At 50.1% G+C, this 23118-nt stretch overlaps 1 protein-coding gene across 6 annotated transcripts in view; it reads right to left on the reverse strand.

Annotated features, from left to right (window-relative positions):
- The window catches only part of SLC20A2 (solute carrier family 20 member 2), a 94649-nt gene that overhangs the window by 16352 nt on the left and 55179 nt on the right, over nucleotides 1-23118 (reverse strand). For all 6 annotated transcript variants that reach the window (XM_058669805.1, XM_058669807.1, XM_058669806.1 and 3 more), the window contains 6 exons: nucleotides 22068-22616; nucleotides 18205-18345; nucleotides 17046-17131; nucleotides 13817-13913; nucleotides 6132-6248; nucleotides 515-721 (listed from right to left, as the gene is read on the reverse strand). In XM_058669805.1, coding sequence (XP_058525788.1) covers nucleotides 515-721; nucleotides 6132-6248; nucleotides 13817-13913; nucleotides 17046-17131; nucleotides 18205-18345; nucleotides 22068-22356 — 937 coding nt within the window. In that variant the 5' untranslated portion in view covers nucleotides 22357-22616. The remainder of the gene's footprint in view (nucleotides 1-514; nucleotides 722-6131; nucleotides 6249-13816; nucleotides 13914-17045; nucleotides 17132-18204; nucleotides 18346-22067; nucleotides 22617-23118) is intronic.

Here is a 23118-nt window from a genome sequence, read left to right on the forward strand (position 1 = left end):
AGATTGTAGCAAATCTTTATGTCTGAGACAAAGCTCAATTCACGTAAAGGTGGATATTGCAGGTGTTGCTTGAAATGTCAGTGGTGACCAGCACTGGCAGTAGCCATCCAATCAGCAGGCACACACCGCCTTCTTGGACTTGTCCCAGTCAGTCCCAGGGGCTACCTCGCAGAACCCAGAAGGTGCTCACACAGGTTACCCCCACTGGCCACTGACTCAAGGCCACCCTTGGATGTTTTGGGGGTTCCCAAGGGCTCTGGGAGTGCATGGCAGGACAGCCTCCTTCATGGCAGGACAGCCTCCTCCTTCTGCAGCGGGGCAGTTGCACAGGTGTTCCGAGTGAGCCGCATGGCAGGCTGGGCAGCCCCGACAGTCACAGACAGGTGAGCTCGCTGCCTGCCCGGGAGTCATCCCTGGAGTCCTTGCCACACTCTGTTTTTTTTTTCTCAAAATCTAAAACTGTGTTCCCCTTGTGGGTGTTCCAAGTGGGTTTTTCGTGTCCTGTGCATCTTACCGTAGGGAGCCCGTGGGTGGTTTGTGGCCGGAGGGCCCTCAGAGGTGGTGGCTGCAGGCTCCCCAGCTGGCCCGGTCAGAGGGACAGTACTGTCGTCGCCGGCCCTGGTGCCGGGGAGCTCCTTGAACACGGGGGACTCGGCCTCCTGAACTTTCCCCAGGCTTTCCTCAGACGTTGGCGACATAGCACCTTCTTTTTGTAACTTGCCTGAGAGAGAAAGTACAGTCATAACAGGATCTGAGGAGAGGATTCTTGCTTCCAGTGCACGCGCACAGGATGCTTCAAAAGCCTCATGGAAAATGGGATTAGCTGGATTTGGGCACAAAAAGGATTCTGAAGTCCAAGCGTGGGTGTTTTCCTAACACACATTTTTCCATGAACATTTCAAAGACCAATTTGCATGCCTGGATTTCCTTTTTTTTTTTTTTTTGGTACCAGAGATAAATTTTGCTTTTAAACTTTCCTTTCTAAGCCCTCTCATACATTTATTCTACAGGACTTACTCAGGAAAGAAACACACAACAAGTTATATAGCAAGAGACAAGACAGAGAATTCAACAGTGTTCTAGAAAGCCATCCAGAAAATTCAGACTGAGGAAGAGACAGGGGTTGAAGGCCACAGCCAAAGACAAGCAAAGGGAGGGTTGAGTCTGACCCCCAGGCCCGGTCTGGGCCAGTGGTCTGCATTGCTCTGGCCTCCTGGGCTGGCCTTCTATTTTCTTAACTAACCTCAGTATCCTGCCAGGGTTTGCCCGGTGTATCTTCAGAGGTATTGTTACGGTGTATTTGGTTTTCTTCTGGTCTAGAACTGTTGGCCTCAGATTTCTTCAGGAGACCAAAGTTTCAAAAACAAGTAAAAGGTACAGGGAGATCTGAACTTGAAAAAAAACTGTTTTCTTGAAAAAGACATAAGGGATTTGTTTCAGAAACAGTTATAAAGCTCAATCACACCCTCTTTTCATCAGATTGGGTACGTGGGTGCTGCTCATTTCATTATCTTGCTGCTTGAAAATTAGCCTGAGCAAGTGTCTGTGCCTCCCATTACAGGACTGAAACACGCAAGGCCACGCAAAATAGCCGCATGAAGACCTCTGACCTCAAGTTGCTTAGGAACTACGGTGGTAAAACAACAAAAAAAAAAAAAAAAAAAAAAAAAAACCTGTCACAAAAATGAACACTTAAGCCAAAACAGGTATTATTAGTATCATTCCTCCTTTTGTTAATGAGTAAATTTAGCAAATTAAGACTCAAATGCTGGTGGTTTGGCCTTGCTACCTCCATCAGCACTAGCCACAGGAAAAGAACAGGATACATCAAAATATGGAAATGTACAGGGTTGACAAGAGAAAGCTCCTGGGAAGCCAGAACTGGGCACAATGTCAACTTCCTGCTGTGACAGTACAGCCTAGAGCTGGAAAGCAAGGATTTTAAATTCTCTGAAGGATCTTCAGAGACCTGAAGGAAAACTGTGTTGTGAAGGAAAAAAAAAAAAGCACGGATTTCAAAGTTGTCTTGCACCTAAACATCTTTCAGTTCCATTTTCCACCAACCTTTTGAAGTTCCTTTATATGGGACATTTAGGTCTTGGCAATTAGGAAAAGGGTTTATAGATCCAAGCATGGAGCACATGCTTCCTCCCACCTGGGCCAGCACTTGCCGTGCAAACGCAAGGCCATGTTTATTTGCAGCACAGACAGGAAGCAGCCAGCCAGCCCATAAACCACCAGCAGTGTGGCTTCCCTGGAGTCGTGTTAATGGGGTTTCTGAAATTACTCATTTGTAAACTTAAACAGGTAGCAGGCCGACACTGTGCATGACCTGAGACTTGAGTCACCCACCGCCACCACAGCTGTGACCAGGACAACCCAGCTCCAGCCCTGTCCCCTCATGGAACTGCTTCCGAAGGTCACATGACTGAAATGGTACACCATGCCATTCCAGAGGCGGGCTGCCTTTCTGATCAGTACAGTGTCCCTGAGGTGCGTGCCCATGGTGGAGGTCCACAGCTCACTCCTTCTCCTTGTCTGGTTTGGTTGATTTGTACATGACCTGGGTTGTTGTTTCCAATTTGTAACGACTACTGATGAAGGTGGATACTTGCAAGCGGAAATCAGGAAATCTGCAGAGTGGCGTGGAGATGAATCCAAGTGCAAGGCGCTGGGAGACGTCTTGTGTGCCTGAGCTCACCTGCCATCCTGCGCCAGCACTGAGGGGCGCCGTGATGGCTCACTGTGAGTTTAGTTCACGTTTTCCTCATGCTTGAGCACCTTTTTGTTGGCTTACCTGCCTTCCTCAGGTCTTTTTTGGTGACATTTCTGTTGGGCTATTCTACTTACTTTAGAACAGGACTGTTTGTTTTCTGGAACTTCTTTAGATCTTCTGAATGCAAGTCCTTTGTCAGCTGTGGGATTCACAATTATTTTCTTCCCGTCTGTGGTTTGTCTTTTCCAAGTCTTAACTGTGTTTCTCAATGGAGCAATGGTTTCTAATTTTGATCAAGCACAATTTATTCTTTTTTTTTTTTTACATGTTGTGGGTCTGATGTGAGATCTAACAACAACAAAAATCCCTCCTTAACCCAAGGTCACTGAGTTTTTCCCAGAAGTTTTCTCCTTTCTTGAGAGCCTCATGTTTTTATTTCTTGATATTTTTACTTTGCATTTAAATCTGTGGTGCATTTTTTTTTCTAAGAAGCTTGAAGATTTAGGTTAAGGCTCTTTTTTGGGGGGTGTGTGAATGTCCAAGTGATCTACCATCATTTGTTGAAGACTCCTTTCTTTGTTGAACTGTCCCTTGCCACAGGCGTGGGGCTGTTGGGGCACTGTGTTCTGTTCATGGATCAGTGTACAGACATGCTTGCCATCACTTAGCCCTGCAGGTCTGTGGGCCTGGTGGTGCAAATCCTCCGGCTCCATTCCTTTTCAAAAGTGTTCCCTCCATGCTAGTCCTGCTGGAGTAAGGGCTTCTCAAAAAGTTCATAGAAAATACCAGCTCTGTGCTGGTGCAAGGAGGTACCTCTGGCTGACCTTCTAGAACACATTCTTCCGTAGGTGTGACTTATAAGCCATGAAACCCATGCATGTTATGCATATACACAGGGTATGACCGGCGGGCACTGAACCGCAATGACCAAGACCCCAGTGAAGACAGAGCACACCCACTGCTCCTGAAAAATCCCCTGATGCCGCTGGGTAGCATCCCCCTGGATCCCCACTTGGCCCAAGCAGCCAGGGTCTTCTGCCTCTATGAGTTAAGTGCTGTGTTCTGACTTTCTGGAAGATCCCACGGAATCTTTTCATGGGACAGGGAATCATCTGGTCCATGCATTCTCTGCTCAACGCAATACCCAGGCAGTTCCTTGGGTTGTGGGTTCTCCTGGCACTGCTCCAAGCCACCTTCTCTACATGTATGCACCAAACACAAATTGGCCGCCCGGGCACCTTCGGTGGTTTCTGGTTTAGGGTTGGACATAACTGAAATATTTGTACACAAGGCTTTTTTGGTGAGTGTCTGTTTTCACTCCTCCTGATTAATCCCTAGGTGCAAAGTTACCATCCATCTGGTGAAGTGGATGGTTAACTTTTTTTTTTTATCTATTTTATTGTATTGTTGTTGACAATCTTTACATAGTTAATTACAGTTAAAGAAAAAAAAAGGTTCAGGGGGATAGGGAAGTGGGTAAGACTATTATGTCCATATTGTTTCCATCATGTATCTGAGGTAAAGGGGGATATTGAGGGAGAAGCCCCACCCGGTTTCCCGCCCACCCCAAGTCCCGGATGTGGGGCATGCTCTGAGATATTTGCTCGAGTGGCCTCAATAGTTCTCCAGTTATGAATCGCTGCCAGTTTCGCTCGATGAGGTCGTCCACTGATTGATATGGTCCATCATGAAGTCTCCGTTTGCCCCATATTTCGCTGCAGTCCAGCAGTTCGACTGGGGAGATCTCCAAAGAAACTTTGAGGTATTCCCAGACTAGTTTTTTGTATGTTCTAGCAAGCACAGGGCCCGGCACAGTCCATCACCCCGATCAGCTGGTGGTTTCAATTGCTGGGTTGGTTCTGTTTTCGGTCCCGAGTTGCACTGGAACCAATGGGTGTTGCAGTCCAGTCTGGTTCGGCCCTTACATCAACCAGTGGGAGCTGCAGCCTAGTCGGGGCGACCCACAATAACCCCCACCAGGCCTGCCCCCTACCCTGGTTTGCCAGTATGTGTAGCAGAAGACCAGTCTGTCCCCCATCCCATTTAGCTCTTGTACTTGTCAATGGGTATTAAAGCTTAGTTCTATCTAACCAACCCAACCATCCAGCCCTCACGGGTGTTGTTGAGTGCCTCTCTATCTAGCCATCCCAGCCCCCGTCCTAGTTTTCATGCCCTCCCACGGGAATAGTGACCCAAGAAGGGGGAACCCACTTTTTCCCTCCCAGGTCTCTCTGTCCCGGTTTATGCACTCTTTATGTGGTTCTGTGATTTGACTTGACAAAATTAGTCCCCAGTGCCAGCTGATGCTGAGGCTATGCCCAAACATCCCTCACCCACTCTAATTTATGCTTGCACCCGCAGGAATAATCAGCCCAGCCTGGCTTTTCCCTGATCTAGTCCACATGCAGCACACAGGTGTTGTAGCCTTGCTTAGTCTGGTCTGTCTCTATCCCAGCCCACGCTCTCCAGTGGGAATAGCTGTCCGGCGAGGGGACCAGCCCCTTAATCCCCCCGCCAGTTCTGCCCCTCCCTCCCTTCCTGGATCTCACGTGTGCTGGTTGGGTGCTGCATTCATATCCAGTACAGGCACCATGCCCTGGCATTCCATAATGTGTACTTGTTTTGTCGCGACCAAACCCGGCTCATCCCACACTCTGTTCTGGTGATCGGATTTGCCAGTGGATGACGTGAACTGATTCAGCCTGGTCTGCTCCTGACCCATGCTGAATGTGTGCCAGTGGGAAACTTTCCATGGCCTATTCTGGACTGTTTCCTATCATGCTTCTTGCGCTTACCTGCAGGGACTGTGTCCTGCCAAAGGAGTTGCCCAGGCTCCTCCATCAGAACCCCTCCCAATGCCAGATTTTGCGCATGCCAAGGGGTCCTTGAGCCAACCCTACTCAGTTCACCTCCTGTCCTAGCAGGAACAGTGGCTTTTCCTGGCTGGCTTTCACCCCATTCTGGTTCTTGTTGTTGGATGTTTCAGCCCAGCCATGGCTCGTGGATGGTTAACTTTTTAAGAAACTGGCATATGGGAATTCCAAAGCAACTGTACTGTTTTGTGTCTCACTACGAAGGTCTGAATGTTGTCCAGTCTCTTTACCTGGAGTCTTGACCCGGAGTCATTCTTCCAGGTGGGATGAGACAACTCACTCTAGTAACAACATGCATGTCCTTGAGGACCCCTAGTTGTCATGAGGCTGGGAGGACTCCACTGTGTGGCCAACCTTCAGGTATGCCACCAGCATGAGGTCCTCACTGCTCTCTTGGGTGGACAACTCCCCCACCAGCTGGAGAGCAGTCAGCTCTGCCAGGTCCTGGCACGTACCCAGCATGTGCTATTGGCTCACGGCAGAAGACAGTCACACACCCTCTGGGTCTGGGACTGGAATCGGAAGCAAAACACGGCCCTTACCTGCAATTTTTCTCCGCATCCACGGACACACAAAGAGCCACACAAAGACGGCAAAGAGCAGCGCAACACCAGTTGAAATAAGCACGATGGCCCACAGGGGCAGGAGCAGGCCGAGCACTGGGGACAGAGAGGTGACACAGTGTGGTTACAGGACGTTCCCAGGCTGCACCTCCCTCAGTGCAACTGTCTTCCGTATGCTCTGCACCTTGTGAAACTCTCCTTCAGCTCTGGTCAGCAAGCAGACTGCTGAAGGTATACTAGGGTGGAACATGATGGACAGGGCACTGATTATGTCTTATCTAGGCACCTATGTGCCCTGAGCATAGTCACACATCTTACTGACCACCATCTTAAGAGTGAATGGTTTGTGAAAGCATGTTGACCCTCTAGCATGTTCCCCAGACATGGGCAAGCTGGGTGAGAAAGCCCAGCAAAGCAGAGGCCCACGATCAGCAGGGTTGGCAGGGTCAGCAGGGTTGGCAGGGTCAGCATACCCTATAAGACAGAGGCCCACAATTGTCAGGGTTGGCATGCCCAGTGAGACAGAGGTCCATGATTGGCAGGGTCCGCATGCCCTATAAGGCAGAGGCCCACATTTGGTAGGATCTATGTGTCCCATGAGTTAGAGGGCCATGATCATCAGAGTTGGTGTGCCTAGCAAGGCAGAGGCCCATGCTTGGCAGGGTTGGCATGCCCTATAAGGCAGAGGCCCACAAATGGCAGGGTCGGTGTGCCCAGTGAGGTAGAGGCCCATGATTAGCAGGGAACAAGGGGAGCAGCGCCTACCTGTGCAGCAGCCATTCACTTTTCTTTTTTTAAAATTAAAAAAAACACACAAGTAAACAAACACTTATTGAATTAAAAGGCAAAGTTTCAGAGAGAGAGAAACAGAGAGGCCTTTCATCTGCTGGTTCACTCCCCAAATGGCTACAGTAGCTAGGACTGGGCCAGGCTGAAGTCAGGAGCCTGGAACTCCATCTAGGTCTTACACATGGGCGCAGAAGCCAAAGCACCTGGGCTGTCTTCTGTTGCTTTCCCAGGTACAACCCGGACTCCCACTGGCACCCATACAGGATGCCAATGTTACAAGTAACAACTTAACTCACTGAGCCACAGCATTGTGGGATGGGAGCATTTATGTTTAAAAAAACAAAACCATCCCCTTTCCATGTGTGCACACAGAAAAAGTCCTAGAAAGACATGATGGTCATTTCTTCGGAGTGATGGAAAACAAGCAAGATTTCTGTTACTTATTGATACATACTTTCATTAGCAACTTTCAGGAAATGCAACAGGAATACCACTTTGGGTCACTGTCAAGAATTTCTCTTTAGGGGCCCGGCGGCGTGGCCTAGCGGCTAAAGTCCTCGCCTTGAAAGCCCCGGGATCCCATATGGGCGCCGGTTCTAATCCTGGCAGCTCCACTTCCCATCCAGCTCCCTGCTTGTGGCCTGGGAAAGCAGGAGAGGACGGCCCAATGCATTGGGACCCTGCACCCGCGTGGGAGACCCGGAAGAGGTTCCTGGTTCCCGGCTTCGGATCGGCGCGCACCGGCCCGTTGCGGCTCACTTGGGGAGTGAATCATCGGATGGAAGATCTTCCTCTCTGTCTCTCCTCCTCTGTGTATATCTGGCTGTAATAAAATGAATAAATCTTCAAAAAAAAAAAAAAAAAAAAGAATTTCTCTTTAATTTTCATGATATGAACTCTTTAAAAAAAGTTTGCTTTTTTCCTGAGTGTTTTATGATACAGGCCTTGGTACATGGTTAACTGCTGTATCCATCCTAATCTGGTCCTGGTGGCTCAGTTAAGGGGCTATGGAACATTCTCACAATGAGAAAAGGTTATATAACTAGCAGCTAACATAGTAAAATGGGAATGCAGGTTGAACACAGATCCCAGGACGGTCAGCCTTCCTGCCTGCCAAGGCCCCAGGCTGTTTTACCAACTCTCCCGGCCACACTGGAAAGCCCGAGTTCAGCAGGGGAAACCACTCAGCCTTTACCTGGGCTGTGGCCGCTGGCCCTGGCGACATACTGTGTTTGCCCACAGGTGCCAAAGGACTGCCCCCAAGCTGCTTCTCACCAACTCAGTGGACCAGTCATAGTCAAGGTCTGGCTGGGGTCTACCCTGTTCCCTTTGCAGTCTGGTTGGTATTGAAGCTGTGCATGGCTCCTCCCGGGGCTTCTGATCAGACAGGCAAGTCCCAATCACTGGGGCAAGGCAAGAGACTTGGGTTGTGTGGGTTTTTAAAGACAAGAGGATCCAAGGCGAGGGAGCAACCACCTCCTACTTCCCCCTCCCAACCACTGCCACACCCATCTTCCCCCACTCTCCTTCCCAGGGGAGTTTGATGGTGTCAGGACCTTTGATCCCTGGCTTAGAGTCAGACACACTGTCACCTGCCCTTCGCATCCTCTGGGCACCTCCGGAAGGCATGGGGAGGAAACCAGGGACAAGCATGGCCCTAAGGGTGGGTAGATGGCAGGGTGGCATGAAGAGAAAGAAGCCCAGGAAAGCTGGAGAAGTTGCTGTGGGGGAGTGGGGAGCTGGGCCCCTCCTAGAAGAGTGAGGTAGTACCTCAATGCCTTAGGGAAAGAGCCCCAGAAGAACACGAACAGCAGAGGGTGTGCCGGTGGACAGCTCAGCTATTCACCTCTGCAGTTCCACAAAGCACTGACGAAGGGGTGCAGAATGGCTGACCTGAGGGCTGCACAGGGTCACTGAAATTATTTGGCCCAGCTCTGCCAAGATGACCAAAGAGCCGGCTCTTGGCACCCAATCTAACATGGCATGCTGATCACTGTGTATGGTCCATGAATGGCACTGTAAGTATCCAAACAGTAGACAAGGTTCCCCAGGCCTGTACCACATACAGAAAACCAAGCTTCATGGACAGAAGGCTCCCCAGCTCTGTGAAAACAGGCCAGTCATGGGGAGGAGGCAGCGGCCACAGCGATCCCCTCCAGTACAGGCCCCGGGGAGGCCAGACCCAGGCTCTATGAGCTCTATGCATGTTTCTGTGAGTACAAAGGGTGGGCCAGAGAATCTTCTTTTAGAGATTTACCTATTTATTTGACAGAGACACCGGGAGATCTTCCATCCACTGGGCTACTCCCCAAAAATGTTCATGATGGCCAGGGCTGGATGTGATTTCCAGAAGCTTCCTCTGCTCACATTCCTCTGACTGGTTAAAGGGGCATGCGGGGCTGCCTAAGTGCTCACTGTCCAAGCGTTCAACAAAAAGCCCAAGCTAGTTTTGGTTCTTGTGTGAGTGATGTTTTTAGGGACAAAAATGCACAGGCAATTTGTGAAGTGTGAGCTCTGTCTTTGAAGTACAAGAATGCCTAATTTATAGTCAGTCATGTTTACTGAAGAATAAAACAGATCAAACTAAGCCGGGGATGGAAATACGTCCACAGCTGTTCATCGTGGAAGAACAGAGGAAATCAGAATACAACGCCGTAACTCAACAGCCAGCACCCTCCATTTCATTCCATGCCTAGGAACGCTGTTTGTCAAAAGCTCTGACAGCTGACACGGGGTAAGAGCAATGCTGTCACTCACTTCTGCCAGAGAATTTCACTGTCTTCTTTCACCACGAGGTCCTTATGACCTGGAAGAAGGATGCCTGGAGGAGGAGGGGACATAGACAGGGAAGCAGGGCTCTGCTGGAAGGAGTGAGCTGGGCTGAGGGGCAGGTGCAGATGCCCCTGTAAGCAAGCTCTGAGCCACCCAGGTGGGCCGCGAGGGCACAGGTGCACCTGTAGAGATGCAGCCTCACTCCCGGATACCCACACAACAGCCCCCGGGAACCAGCCTCCTGCCCCTCACTGGAGGGCGAGACAGGGGCCCTTCAGGCTCACGACCACCTCTGCCTCACTTTTGTTCTAGGGGAGCTCCCTGCTCCCCTGTCAGGAAACTCTGAGCAAAATATCTGCCACACACAAATGTGTAGGCTGACTGGGATTTGTGGAAACCTCAAGTCCAACCGAGTGAGGCTGATGATGCTGACAGATTGGGAGAAGGTGCTTCCTCCATGCACTGAGGGATGATGCTCCCTGAGCACATGGGAGTGAGTGACCCATGATGGGAATCCATCCTTCATGATGCAGGGGAGGTGTGGTTGGCATGCCCACTCCAGGACAGGGGCTCCTGTGTGAGTGACCACCTTCACAATCTTCTAATCCAAGCCCACCTTCTTCCTCCTAACATGTTCGTGGAGGCAGTTTCCCAAACAGGAGGCTTGTGGGAAACTGAGATTACTGGGCAGGTGTTTGGAGCAGTAGTCCCGGCTCCACTTATGATCCCAGTTTCCTGCTAGCGCACAGCCTGGAAACAGCAGGTGATGCCTCATGGAGTCAGGTTCCTGCCCATGATATGGGAGATTTAGATTGAATTCTCAGCTGGTAGCCTTAGCCTTAGCGGTTTCTGGAGGACCAAATCAGTAACTGGGAACTCTCTCACTATATATTAGTCTCTGTGCCTTTTAAATAAATAAATGAATGAATAAATTCCAAAAAACAAGATTAAAATCTAATTGTGCAAAACAGTTTTTTTTTAAATCTTTAAGATTTTAAAATTTTCTGGGCCTGGGATAATGGGTCAGTGACTAAATCCTCACCTTGCACATGCTGGGATTCCCTATGGGCATCAGTTTGTGTCCCAGCTGCTCCTTCCAGCTCCCTGCTTGTGGCCTGGGAAAGCAGTAAGGCTGGTCCACAGCCTTGGGACCCTGCCCCAATGTGGGAGACCCAGAAGAAACTTCTGGCTTGTGGCTTCGGACTGGATAAGTTCTGGTTTGTGCCAGCCACTTGGGGAGTGAACCAGCGGACGTAAGATCTTTCTCTCTGTTTCCTTCTCTCTATAAATCTGTCTTTCTAAGAAAGAAAGAAATCTTAAAGAAAAAAGATTTTATTTCCTTAATTTTTATTAGAAAGGCAGAATTACAGGCAAAGATATCTTACATCTACTGGTTAACTGCCCAAATGGCCACAACTGCCACAGCAAGCCAATCTGTGGTGAGGAATCAGGAGTTACTTCCATGTGGGTGCGGAGTCAGAGGACTTGAGCTATGCCCCACTTCTTTCTTAGGCATATTAGCAGGGAGATGGATTAAAAGTGGAGCAGCCAGGACTTTAACCGGTGCCCATAAAGGGTATTGGTTCTACAGGCTGAGTCTTAGCCTACTAAACCATGGTGTCAGCCTGCAAAAATTGTTTTTAAATTTATACAGTGCTTTCAAAATAAGCATTTTCCATTAACTTTGTGAAGACCTTTGTATTGAATTGTCAAAAAAAAAAAAACCCCACATTTATCTGAAAGGCAGAATTATAGAGTGGGAAGAAGGAGAAGGAGACAGAGAGAGAGAGAGAAATCTTTCCTGTACTTGTTCACTCCCCAAATGGGCAGCTCCACTTCCCATCCAGCTCCCTGCTTGTGGCCTGGGAAAGCAGCTGAGAATGGCCTAAAGCCTTGGGACCCTGCACCTGTATGGGAGACCAGGAGGAAGTTCCTGGCTCCTGCTTCGGATTGGCGTAGTACTGGCCATTGTGGTTACTTGGGGAATGAATCATTGGATGGAAGATATTTCTCTCTGTCTCTCCTCTTCTCTGTATATCTGACTTTGTAACTAAAAATAAATAAATAAATAAATCTTTAAAACAAACAAAAAGAAGTGGAATAGCAAGGACTGGAACGGGCATTCATATGGAATGAATCCATGGGGAGCTCAGCTCATCTCAGACTGGGAAGCGCTTGTAGGACCCTTTGCATCTTCTCCTCATGTAACTTCATTTCCCTAGGGCTACTTCCTCTCCTAGTAGGAGGATCCTCATAGCAAATGTGTGGTAACAACTGCTTGCAAAGAGACAGGGAAGAGACAAGGAAAAGATGGAAAATACAAGCCAAGTATAGACAACCTCACATGCAGACGTCTTCTTATGACATCTGGATGAAAAACTCAGAAGCAGGAAGAACAAATAGTAGGCAAAAACACATGGCAGAAACGTCCAGAAAGCCTGCTCACAGGCACCAAGTGCTTCTAGAACTCAGTGGTGTAGCAGCAAGCATCCCCAGACTCTACAGCTCAGGCTTGGCCAGCGCCTCCCTGAGCAGCTCTGCTCCTCAGGATCTCTCTGCTCTGGGCTTGGCCAACTTGGGCTTCGAGAATTGATGGGAATGAGGGATATGACTTGGCATGTGACATGGTCACAGACAGGCCCCAGGCCCTGCCCTGTGCCTAGCCTGCTTACTGGTGTAAGGCACTGAGCAAGCACGCAGCACAACTCCAAGTTGCAGAAGCCAGAGGGACACAGGCTGGGGGTGTGGGAGGCCAGGACCCACCCCCTCTCCAGCATTTACAGCCCCTGCCCAAGGAGGTCTAGAGGCCCATAGCAAGCATTCAGAGTCTGTTGGGTTAATATTTAGGAGGTTGTGGATGCCAAGGCCAAGGCTCGGTGAGGCTCAGGATCATCAGGACACACCATTTACGGCCGGGACACAGGGTATACTTAGATACTCAGGAAACCCCGATTGAGAAATGAACAACGATCCCTCCCCATCTCACCCTCATCATGGAAAAGCGGTCCCTTTCAACTTTACTATATGTGCCATTTAGCAGAAATAATTTTTTGATCGGTGGGAGGGAGATTTTCCTATCCGTGTGGCCATTAAGGATGCAAATGAACAGAAGAACAATTCAGATGGTCGTTTAGTGTGGACCGTCACCAGCTGTGGCGGATCCCTCCCAGGTGGGGACACAACTACTCCAGAGAGAGTGGCCTGTGTCCCACATTGCATGGCAAGGAAACAGTAGTGCTGCAAGGGCTGGCAAGGTGGTGCCGAGCCAATATTGGCAGCCCACAGGGGAGTACTGGTTCCAGTCCCCATGGCTGTTTCCGATCCAGTTCCCTGTGAACACACCTAGAAAGGAAGTGGGAAAGCGGCACAAGGACTGGGGTCCCCGCACCCATGTGGAAGACCATGACGAGTTCCAGGCTCCTGACTTGCCTACACCAGCCAGGGTGTTGGGGATACTGGAGCGTCAATCAAAAGATGGAAGATTTCTCTTTCTGTAACTCTTTCAAATAAATAAATATGTCCTCTCTCCCAAAAAAAGAGAATGCAATTTTTCCCTATCAAGATATAAGACAAGATATCTCCTTTCCACCAAAGCAACTGTGGAACATTGTGGAGGAAAAAAAAAAAGCAAAAATGACCAGAATGGCCAGAAGTTACTGGGAAAAGATCCCCTCGCTTCTAGCCATGATGGAAGGCCACCACGTAATAGCCATGTCGACTTGCAGGGAGCCCCAACGCCTCTCTCACCCACGGGTTGCTGCTGTGGTGCCCCGGTCCTGCAGCACACACCCCTCCTGCAGCCCAGCCACAGCTCGCCCCCACATGTAATCAGATCACGTTTGGAGACTCTGGGAGGCTGTGTAAGCTTCTAAAGCAACACAGCTGGCAAGACGGCAGAACAAGGATATAACCACTTTATTGCAACCTGAGATTCTGCTGCCTGTGCACCTCCGTATCTGTTGGTTATTTAATGCAAGCAGATGCATTTAGCTACTCTTGGCTACTCCCCGACTACCACGAGAAATGCCGATGATGTCAGCACCAAACAAACTGACACACGAGGTGCCTTGCCTGGCAGAGTTCAGCTCCCAAGGAAGGCTTACCTGGAGCTCCCGTGTACATGATGGAGAACACGTTTATGGCTATGGTTGCCGCATAGAAGACCGGCAGTGCCCGCAGGCCATTGGGAACAGGGTCCTCCTAAGGGCCAAGGAGACAAAGCAGGAGCTCAGTACACAAGCAGCATAGGATGCGGTGACAAGGGGCTTCTTCCACCCCAGGGCAACCCAACAGCTCTGCGACCCCCACCCCTGCACAAAGGCCATCTCCAGGTGCAGGGCTGAGGCCAGCAGACTGCAGGATAGGGCTAAGCACGGAGGAGCTGATGTCAGAGTGACAACAGAAAAGAACTGTCCAATTAGATCTGCTCTAGTGACCCACAGCTTCAGGACCTAGAGCTCATGATCCAGCCAAGTTCAGCTTAGCCCCGGAAAGTCTACATTGAATAGATATGTGGCGGGGCCAGTACTGTGGCATAGCACATAGAACCACCACCTGCAGCACCAGCATCCCTGTGGGCACTGGATCAAGACCTGGGTGCTCCACTTCTGATCCAGCTCCCTGCTGGTGTGTCTGAGAATGCAGCAGAAAATGGCACAGGTGCTTGGGCCTCTGCCACTCACATGGAAGACCAGGAAGCAGCTCTTGACTCCTGGCTTTAGTATGGGCAAGTCTTAGCTGTTGAGGCCATCTGTGGAGTGAACTGAGATGGAAGATCTCCCTCTGTCTTTCCCCACTCCCCTCTAATTTTGATTTTCAAATAAATAAAAATGCTGAGAATAAAACTGTGAGTATTCTCTACACCACTCTACTACAGTAGATATTTCAGCTATATTGAAATATATAAAGCAACTACTTCCCCAAATGCTACGACTTTCAAAATCTTTGTAGCATTGTGGCTTTGACGAGGAGGGTGTCTGAGAGTTGCGGGCTCTTTGGCCAGTCCGATGTTTATCTACAAGTTCACACCTCCACTATAGCACTCCCCAAGGAGGGAGGGTAAGGCTACACACGTGCTGGGCCAAAGATCGTGTCTGAGAAACAACCAGAAATGTTAACAATTTTCAGCACAGAATTGTGAAGCCAAAACACAGGCTACAAACTCTTGAGCATGGTGCTGTCATGTAGATGGTGCTGAAATAACTCCAGATTTTACATCCAGGACAGCCATCCTTTGCACATTCCCATGAGCAAGCTGCCTGCCACGCCACGGGGAGAGCTATGTCTGAAAATCGGTGCAGGCCACAGAATTGTGGGTGAGCGGTGGAGATGACCTCATTGATCATGTCAAATGCAAACATGAATGGAGATGGCACAGCCCAGGGAGAATGCATTCCTGAGTGTGTCTAGAAGCTGCCAGCACTGGTCATGAAATGGCGAAGGTGGAAGTGACCTCTCTGCATGCATGCCAGCCACAGGCAGCCAGGTGGGAAGCAGGACAAGGGTGGCTTAGGCACAGGAGAAGGAGCAGGGTGGAAATTGGGAGGGACACAGCCAATATTCTAACCTAACCTGTGACACATCATGTGGGATGAGCCTAGATGAAACAGAAGACACGGATTCCCAAGCAGGGCTTCCTTGAGGGGACGAAAGTTGCTAATGACAGACTCAGAGCCAGGGATATGAACAGGTGCACAATCCTGAGTTGGCATGTTTTAATGACAACTGTCTCACTAAGACTTGCCTGCTTTGTCCTTTTGCTCTCTCCTACCCTCTGCCTCCCAAGTCAGGCACCCCGCCCTCCTTCATAGTTAATGGATGTCTTCCTCAGCGCTAAGTATTATTACAGAGTGAGACACTGGGCTATCCAAGCGATCAAGAGGCAAGAAATGAGATCCATGCAGGGTGCCGAGAACCAGGATATGGACCCGAGGAGGGGCAGGGGAGCTGAGGTGTCCCAGGCAGTGACCCAGGAAGGCCGAGCCAGAGTGTGTCATCAAGGGTGGATTCCACATGGAGGAAATGAAAATGCTGGCAAGGCAAGGCAGGGTGGCACAGTCCAAGACGTAAACAAATATTAGCGTGGCTGGTGCCCAGGAGGGGCGTTGTGAGAAGCAACAGGGCATGTTCGTCCTGGCAGGGCTGTGAGGTTGAGAGCTTTTAACCTCAAGCAGGATGGAGAGGAAGGTGGGCATGCCCAGATGTGCTGGATGGGTGAGTGCCAGGCCGGGACCAAAGGTCCCCATCTCGTGGAGCATCAGGATACTCCAAATGTGCATGGAAAACTGAACCGAAAGGCCAGTTAATCTTGGTGTGGAACATTCTGAAGTCCCTGTTTTTTGGGTCTTCAACAAGTTCATGGGAGACACATTATTATTATGAAACAGCTACGTGTGGATTTAAAAATGATTTTGCATGAGGCCGACTTACTTTTTGACTCTACTTTCCACAAACATTTCCAAGTGCCCTTGTATACGTTACTCTATGCAAACCAGTGGTGGAGTTTAATTTATAACTTAGGAGTGGTACGAGACTAACAGGAGCAATAACACGGTAGACCGATTCCAACAGTGTGCTGTGATGAGTCACGTGCACGTGGTCCCCCTCTTGGAACATCTCAGTAAATGGTATGCATCCTTCTCCCTGCAGTCACATGACAGTCCCTCCATGGGCAACCCCCACTGTACTCAACAGTGTATTTCTTTCTTATGCTTTCCTCAAATTTGGGTTTCAGTCTTGCCTTCTGCTTTAAAAAACAACAGGGAATCATAAAGGATGCTCTCCCACCGTTTCTCCATTGTCAGCCCCAAAGTCTTCATACTCCCTCCCTCTATTTTGTTTAACCTCTCAGGAGATTTTGGTCTTCCCTTTTGGAAGTCTGCAGCATTCCAGAGAATGCCGCTCCATGAACTAAATCATGCCACCAACTCTGCCATCCATGTAGGAGATGGGAAGGGCTTCCTGGCTCCCAGCTTCTTCCATACTCTGCCTTGGATGTAGCAGCTACCAGCAGATGGAAGCGTTCTGTCTCTCCCTCTCTCAGTATGCTTACCTTCAAATAAATAAATAAATAAATAAATCTTTAAAAAATTGAAATGAAAATAAATTGAGGCACCAAGCAACACAATTCACAAGGCTGGTTTCTGAGTGGTCTGTGGTGAGCAACCTTGACCGTGGCTGCTCACTCACTCCCCAGTGCTGCTGTCTTACAGCAGATAAATACAGTGATTCCTCCAACCCTCGCCCCCTTAATTTCTACCGAGCAGGTCCTGCATGTGTTCTGAAGTTTAATGATTAAAAACAAAACAAAACAAAAAAACAGCCTCAACTTACCTTTTTTAGGATAAACATTCTGATGAGTACAAACAGCAGGCCAGACATGAAACCAGACAAGAGTGGAGATATAAACCAAGAAGCAACTGAATAATTGAAAAAAAAAATGAATGTCAACATCCATATGCAGTTAAGATCAGATTTAAGCACTACGATGATTACTAGCATCCATTACACACACTGATAAATGTCCCTACAGTGATGTGCCTTGATTCCTGGGGCAGGGCCAGCATCTGTTACACGGGGGCAGCTGCGTGAACATACGGGCACGGCACCACAGCCAAGCATGTGCAGCCAGCCCTCCATGCTCCCCGATTGCCTCAGCACCCTGGGGCCTGTTCTCCTATCAGCACTGGTCTCAACAGGCCCCTTTCAAGGCTCTTCCAGGGCCAGGCACTGACTCTCTCTGAGCCTCCAGCCCCGTGCTTCCTTACTCTGGGCAGGGGAGCGGGGTGGGAAGAGGATACTGGGAACCTCTGGGTTTGTTACAGAGTTTGGAAGGAGGCAGAATGCTGGCGGTTCTTAACTGCATTCCCAGATGACTCTGAGTGCAGCTGGAGCCCAGAGGGGTGGAGCCACTCTCCTGGGGGGCCTGGGAATTCTGGGTGCCTCCCTGCAGGTAGGGGATGCAGCCTGACCCAGAGCCCCTGAAGGCCTCCTAGAGTCTGCCCCAGGAGTCACCCCCAGGATGGAGATGGGCGGCTCAAGGGTGTAGTTCATGGTGGGTGGGTTGGCAGTGAGGGACTAAAAATGTTGAAGGCAGAGTAGGGAGATGAGCTATCTTCTTGGCCTGGGCACAGTGGGCACAAACCACAGGGGGCACCTGGGCATGGGACACTGGGCTGGCTCCCTGAAAGACTCCTCTCTCCTCTCCCCAGCTTGGAGACCTTCCTGGGACTCACAGACTGGGTTCAGGCAAACACCCTGCTCTCCTGCCCCAGGAAAATAGGCATTCAGATTCCCAGAGTTCAAAGGAGGAGTTACACACCCACAGAACTTCCAGGGGCAAACACCCCTTTCTCACAGCAGCTCTTCTAATGCTCAACATTTGAAAGGAGGACAAAAGAATTACCCATAAGAAAAAGTTACTTCTAATAAAACTTACTCTAGGCAATGCAAACTTTTCGCTTCTTACATGGAGAAAGAAAATGGCAATTACCGATTTTGACGAGCTCCATCCACTGCACGCCTTTGGTGCCAATGGCGACCAGGGAGAAGCCTATGGTGGCGCCCACAATGCAGTGTGTGCCCGAGATGGGCAATCTCAGGAAAGACGCGATGAGCTGCCACACTGCTGAACCTGTGGACGGAGAGTGGAGGGCAAGTCACAGTTGGGGTCCATGGACCCACACCGCCATGGGGAAAGGGACTCAGGTGGCTACTCTTCACCCCAGCATTTCCCACAAATTGACTTCTCTGAGTATTAGGGTCTGGACCAAACAAAAAAAAAAATTACTCAATTAGCGTCTAATCACAAGTTAAACTACTGCCTGTGATCCTGGTGTCCCATGTGAGTGCTGGTTTGAGTCCTGGCTGCTCTGATTCCAATCCAGCTCCCTGCTAATGCACCTGGGAAAGCCACAGATGATGGCCCAAGTGCCTGGACCCTTGCCACCCATGTGGGAGACTCTGCTGGACCCCCAGGCTCTTGGCTTTGGTCTGAACCAGCTCCACCCATTATGGTACTTTGGAAATGCTACCTTTCAAATCAATCACTTTTTTAAAAATTAAAAAAAAATTATTACTCAGTGTAGTCTTGGGAAGAGATAGAAGGGGCGGCAAAAGGTTTTTGAGGCCAGTCACTGAACAACCCAGTCACACTATGGGGGAGGACTTGTTCTGTGGTGAGGTTTGACCAAAACCAGATAAGAGAAATGGTTACTCCTTGAAGTCTCCCAGTGAGGAGGGGGGACACTCTAGTCTCTGTAAGAGGATACAGGACCACACTGCTTCTCATCTGAGAAATGACAGTGTTAACCACCCTCACTGCACCTGTACCTTCAGACCCTGCCCACAACACCAGCCTCTTTTTCTAGAAGGTTCTACTCTGTCGCTGAGTCTTGCTTGCTGGGAGGTGGCCTGGGCTCTGACCTGGCGTCCTATGCTCTCAGTTCCACTGCGTGTGCCTGTAGTGAGGGCTTCAGGTTCCTTGCAGCACGGGCCACCTGGTAGGAGACTGTCACAAGCAAGGGGAGAGCGGCAGGCAGTGGGGAGGGCTCCCCAGAGGACCGAGCACAGAAAGGCTCATTGGAATGGCAGGGGGACAGCAGGTCTGGCTGCTTGGCAGCAGAGGCGAGCTGCAGCAGGCCTCGGCACTTTCCTTCAGAGGGATTCTGAGTTACAGAAGCTTGGAGGTGGCGCTAGGGGCCCCAGTGTGTGAAACAGCAGGGACAGCTGCTCCGAGCAGGGCAGAGCATGCCGACCTCTGAGTTGAGGCTGGCTGGGACTGGGCTCTAGCCACAGAGCCTGCAGCGGGAGCACAGGGGCCAGGCCCGGGCAGCCAGCCGGGATGAATTCTGTGGCAGCACCGAGGCATCCTCCTCGGAGCCTCTGTTGCTCCACCACCCCAACTCCCTCGGTGGGGACCTGCTGTTTTAAAAATAGAGCTGGAGCTTGAGGAATGTTGTGGAGCCCGTGGCCTGAACAGCCACTTTCTGATTTATGTTCTTACAAGCATTAGACTAGTCTAACGATGAGATGCAGCGGGATAAACTCGCCTGACTTAATACCAGCAGTCTCCTTCTCCAGAGCTGCCACATTCTCCCTAACTGACCCAACAGGACGCATCCTGGAGCAGAACTGGTGAGGGCAGATGGAGGTGTGGGGAGGCCTGGGTGAGCGTCTCCTTAACCCCCGGCGTTCCTGACTGTGCCTGGACAAAAAGCAGGACAGTGGGGGAAGGAAGCTCACAGCACCCCACAGAGGAGAGGGACAGAGGGTGGGACGGAGAAGCAGCCGACTTCAGGCCAGAAAAGCTGCTGTGGCAGGCCAGGTGGCAGCTGTGGTGCCCCACCCCGGCTGCCAACCCACTGCAGTATGACACAAGTGTTGGGACACAAGTCTTGGGCCTGGGGCTGGAGCTTCTAACGGAAAAGATCACAGGACAGGATAAATAGGCAGGGAAAGAGAAAGGGGAAAACGGTGGAGGAGGAATTCTGAGAGGACAACCGGGAGAACGCAGGCATGTGCGGACAGACCCTGCTGGTGGGTGCGTTGAACACTAGGACACCACCACCTTCCGTCAGCACAATGCCCCTTCACGAGGGACCAACTGCACGACTTGGTAGCTCTCAACAGCCCAATCAGCTGACCACACACTGAAAATTCAAAAAGAAACCAAAGCAAATGACACCATGTTATTCAAGCAAAACCCCAAATTGCTTTGGTAAACCCCAACTCCGGCTGGCATTGAGTGTCCTTCAGTCTTTTGGTGGAGAGCCAGGGCATGTGGGCTAGGAAAGTGGGAAGCTGGGCGGGCAGCCAACCGAAGGTCCCTCCACGGTAATGTGGTACGCTGCCTTACGGGCATTCAGTTGGCTGGGCTCTCTGGCCAATCGCTCCTCTTGACTCCATGGCAGGGAGAACTTCTGTCTTGTCCTTATTTTGCCCCCATACTTTCCACACACTTTGACCAGGACACTGCCTTTGAGGTCAAGTTGGAGCTGTCATGTGTTGGTGAACTTTCAGTGTTGGTGAACTTTCCCCAGGGTGGTTTCAGTTATACCCAACCATGCTGAGGAATGGATAGTAAGTACAGTTCAGTGAACATCCAACAGCAACAAAAGCTATTGGGATTGAGTAAAAGCCTTTGAACCTGCCATCCTCACAGCGCCCTGTGAATAGGGCTCCCAGAGCTGTAGCCAGCCTGCCGTGTGGGCAGCAGCTTGCAGGTCCTTGGGGCGCTGCCCTGATTCCCACCTCAGCCACAGAGCATCAGGGGCCAGCAACCAAATCTGGCATGTGATCCCCACTTCCTCTGTGCCTAAGGCCTGGGTGGTGTTAAGGGACAGGAACGGGCGGCACACAGCCGTGACCCTTGTCACGGGCATCTTATGACAGTACAGGGCTGACAGTGATGCAGCTCCCAGATGATGATTAAAGAAAAAATCAAAACCAAAAACCAACAAAGGCTTACAAATAATGCAGAAGACCAGGGGTTGTTAAAACTAGCACTGGATTAAGGCTCTTTCAGGAACTGCTGTACAACTCAAACTGACAGCACAAACTCCATTAATAAATGTTGTTTTCTGACCTCAAGCTTTCAAACCATTGCATCCTATTTCAGAGAAAAAATAGCATACAAAACAACCTTCAGGGCAATGCATGTGTCAATCTTTAGCACGTATTCCCCTGGACATGTTATTTCTTCAGTAACTTTCCAAGGATTCCAAAGCAGTAAGGAGTAATCTACAACAAACATCTTTTTTGGGGTACTTTATGGAAAGGGTTCACTTAGCCAAAATCTGTCTTAATAAGCAAACCTGTGAAAAAAAATTTAGAGAAAACAAAAATGTCTGATATTAAAGCACTTTAAAAAATCAAATGGAAGGCCTGGTGCTGGGGCCTAGTGGCTAAAGACCTCGCCTTGCATGCACTGGAATCCCATATGGGCACCGACTTTTATCCCGGCAGCCCCGCTTCCCATCCCGCTCCCTGCCTGTGGCCTGGGAAAGCAGTTGAGCTGGATGGCCCAAAGCCTTGGGACCCTGAACCCGCATGGGAGACCCGGAGGAAGCTCCTGGCTTCAGAACAGCTCAGCTCTAGCTGCTGTGGCCACTTGGGGAGTGAACCAGCAAACTCAAGATCTTTGTCTCTCTTTCACTTATAAATCTGACTGTCCAATAAAAATAAATTAATCTTTTAAAAAAATCAAATGGAAGTTCGGCATGCAAACACATAGGGCAGCAAGTTTGAAACATTGGGCTTATCATGGAAGTGAAAGGAAAAGCACACGGGTGAGGAGGAGGGAGGAACAGGTGGTGGCCCCACCTCCCACAGGAAGGAAGGCGGCTGGCTACTCACCGACCATGGCGCTGACCTCGCCTGCCATCAGCGTCTCCACCGTGTCGTTGTACAGGTTCACATCAATGATACCTTTGCGGATGGTCTCTCCTACCTTGGCCCCCAGCAGCACGGAGCCGGTGGTTTCAAATATTGAAGCCAAGATGCAGGCCTGTCTCAAGGTCACCACGCCAGACCCCACGGCCGTGCCAAATGAGTTGGCGACGTCGTTGGCGCCGACAGAGAAGGCCAAGATGAAGGCTATGATGAAGCCCAAAATGACCATCCACAGGTACTCCTCTGCAGCCATCTTGACAGGTGGGGCACTGTGGCTGTGGCAGCAAGTGTTTTAAATAAACAACGTGTGAGGTCAGGAGCTCCCTAAGGCCGAAAGTTCTCGTAAACACTGAGCGTGCTCAGGAAAGTGCTGGACGGCAGCAGGGCCTGAACAAACTGCTAACTGCTGGCTTTCGAGCCACTGTCAGTACAGTTCATTTGGCTGGGTTCAGTCAGCGGGAGAACGCATTCCATATTTTTCCTCACGATCCGAGAAAGCTGTGATGTCTCCTTCTGCAACAGAGAGAAAACAAAAGCCATCAATGACCCCAAGCAACCTGTAACACTTTGTTCTTTCAGAAGTGAACGTTTTTTAAGCCTGCTGATGGGATCTGATTTCGGCATGTGACACATCTCATCCCAAAGCGATTCAAGGGAGATTATAATTAGGTTACTCACCTCCCTCCAACCTCCTGCCGCCCACCACACCAGTACCACCACACAGCTCCCCGGCCCCAAAGATCTGGTTTCTGCATTGTTTGTTAGAGGTTGAAGCAGTTTTAACTGGAGACCCACAACCAGCCTAACTAGGTTAATACAACACTTATCCACTGATAGTAAGTCAAGCTAGGTTAATTTTTTTTTAAACGTATTGTTTCTCAGAGAGGAGCAATTGCCTCAAGGGAGTCCAGGGGGAGAGAGAGGTTCAGGGTGCCCACTTTCTGTCCAGCTGCCGATCCTGCAGGCTGAGAGCATATCCCACATGGGGGTAAGGAGGGGGACGGTCCCAGGCTCT

This window comes from Ochotona princeps, chromosome 11, assembly GCF_030435755.1.
Source record: "Ochotona princeps isolate mOchPri1 chromosome 11, mOchPri1.hap1, whole genome shotgun sequence".
NCBI lineage: Eukaryota > Metazoa > Chordata > Mammalia > Lagomorpha > Ochotonidae > Ochotona > Ochotona princeps.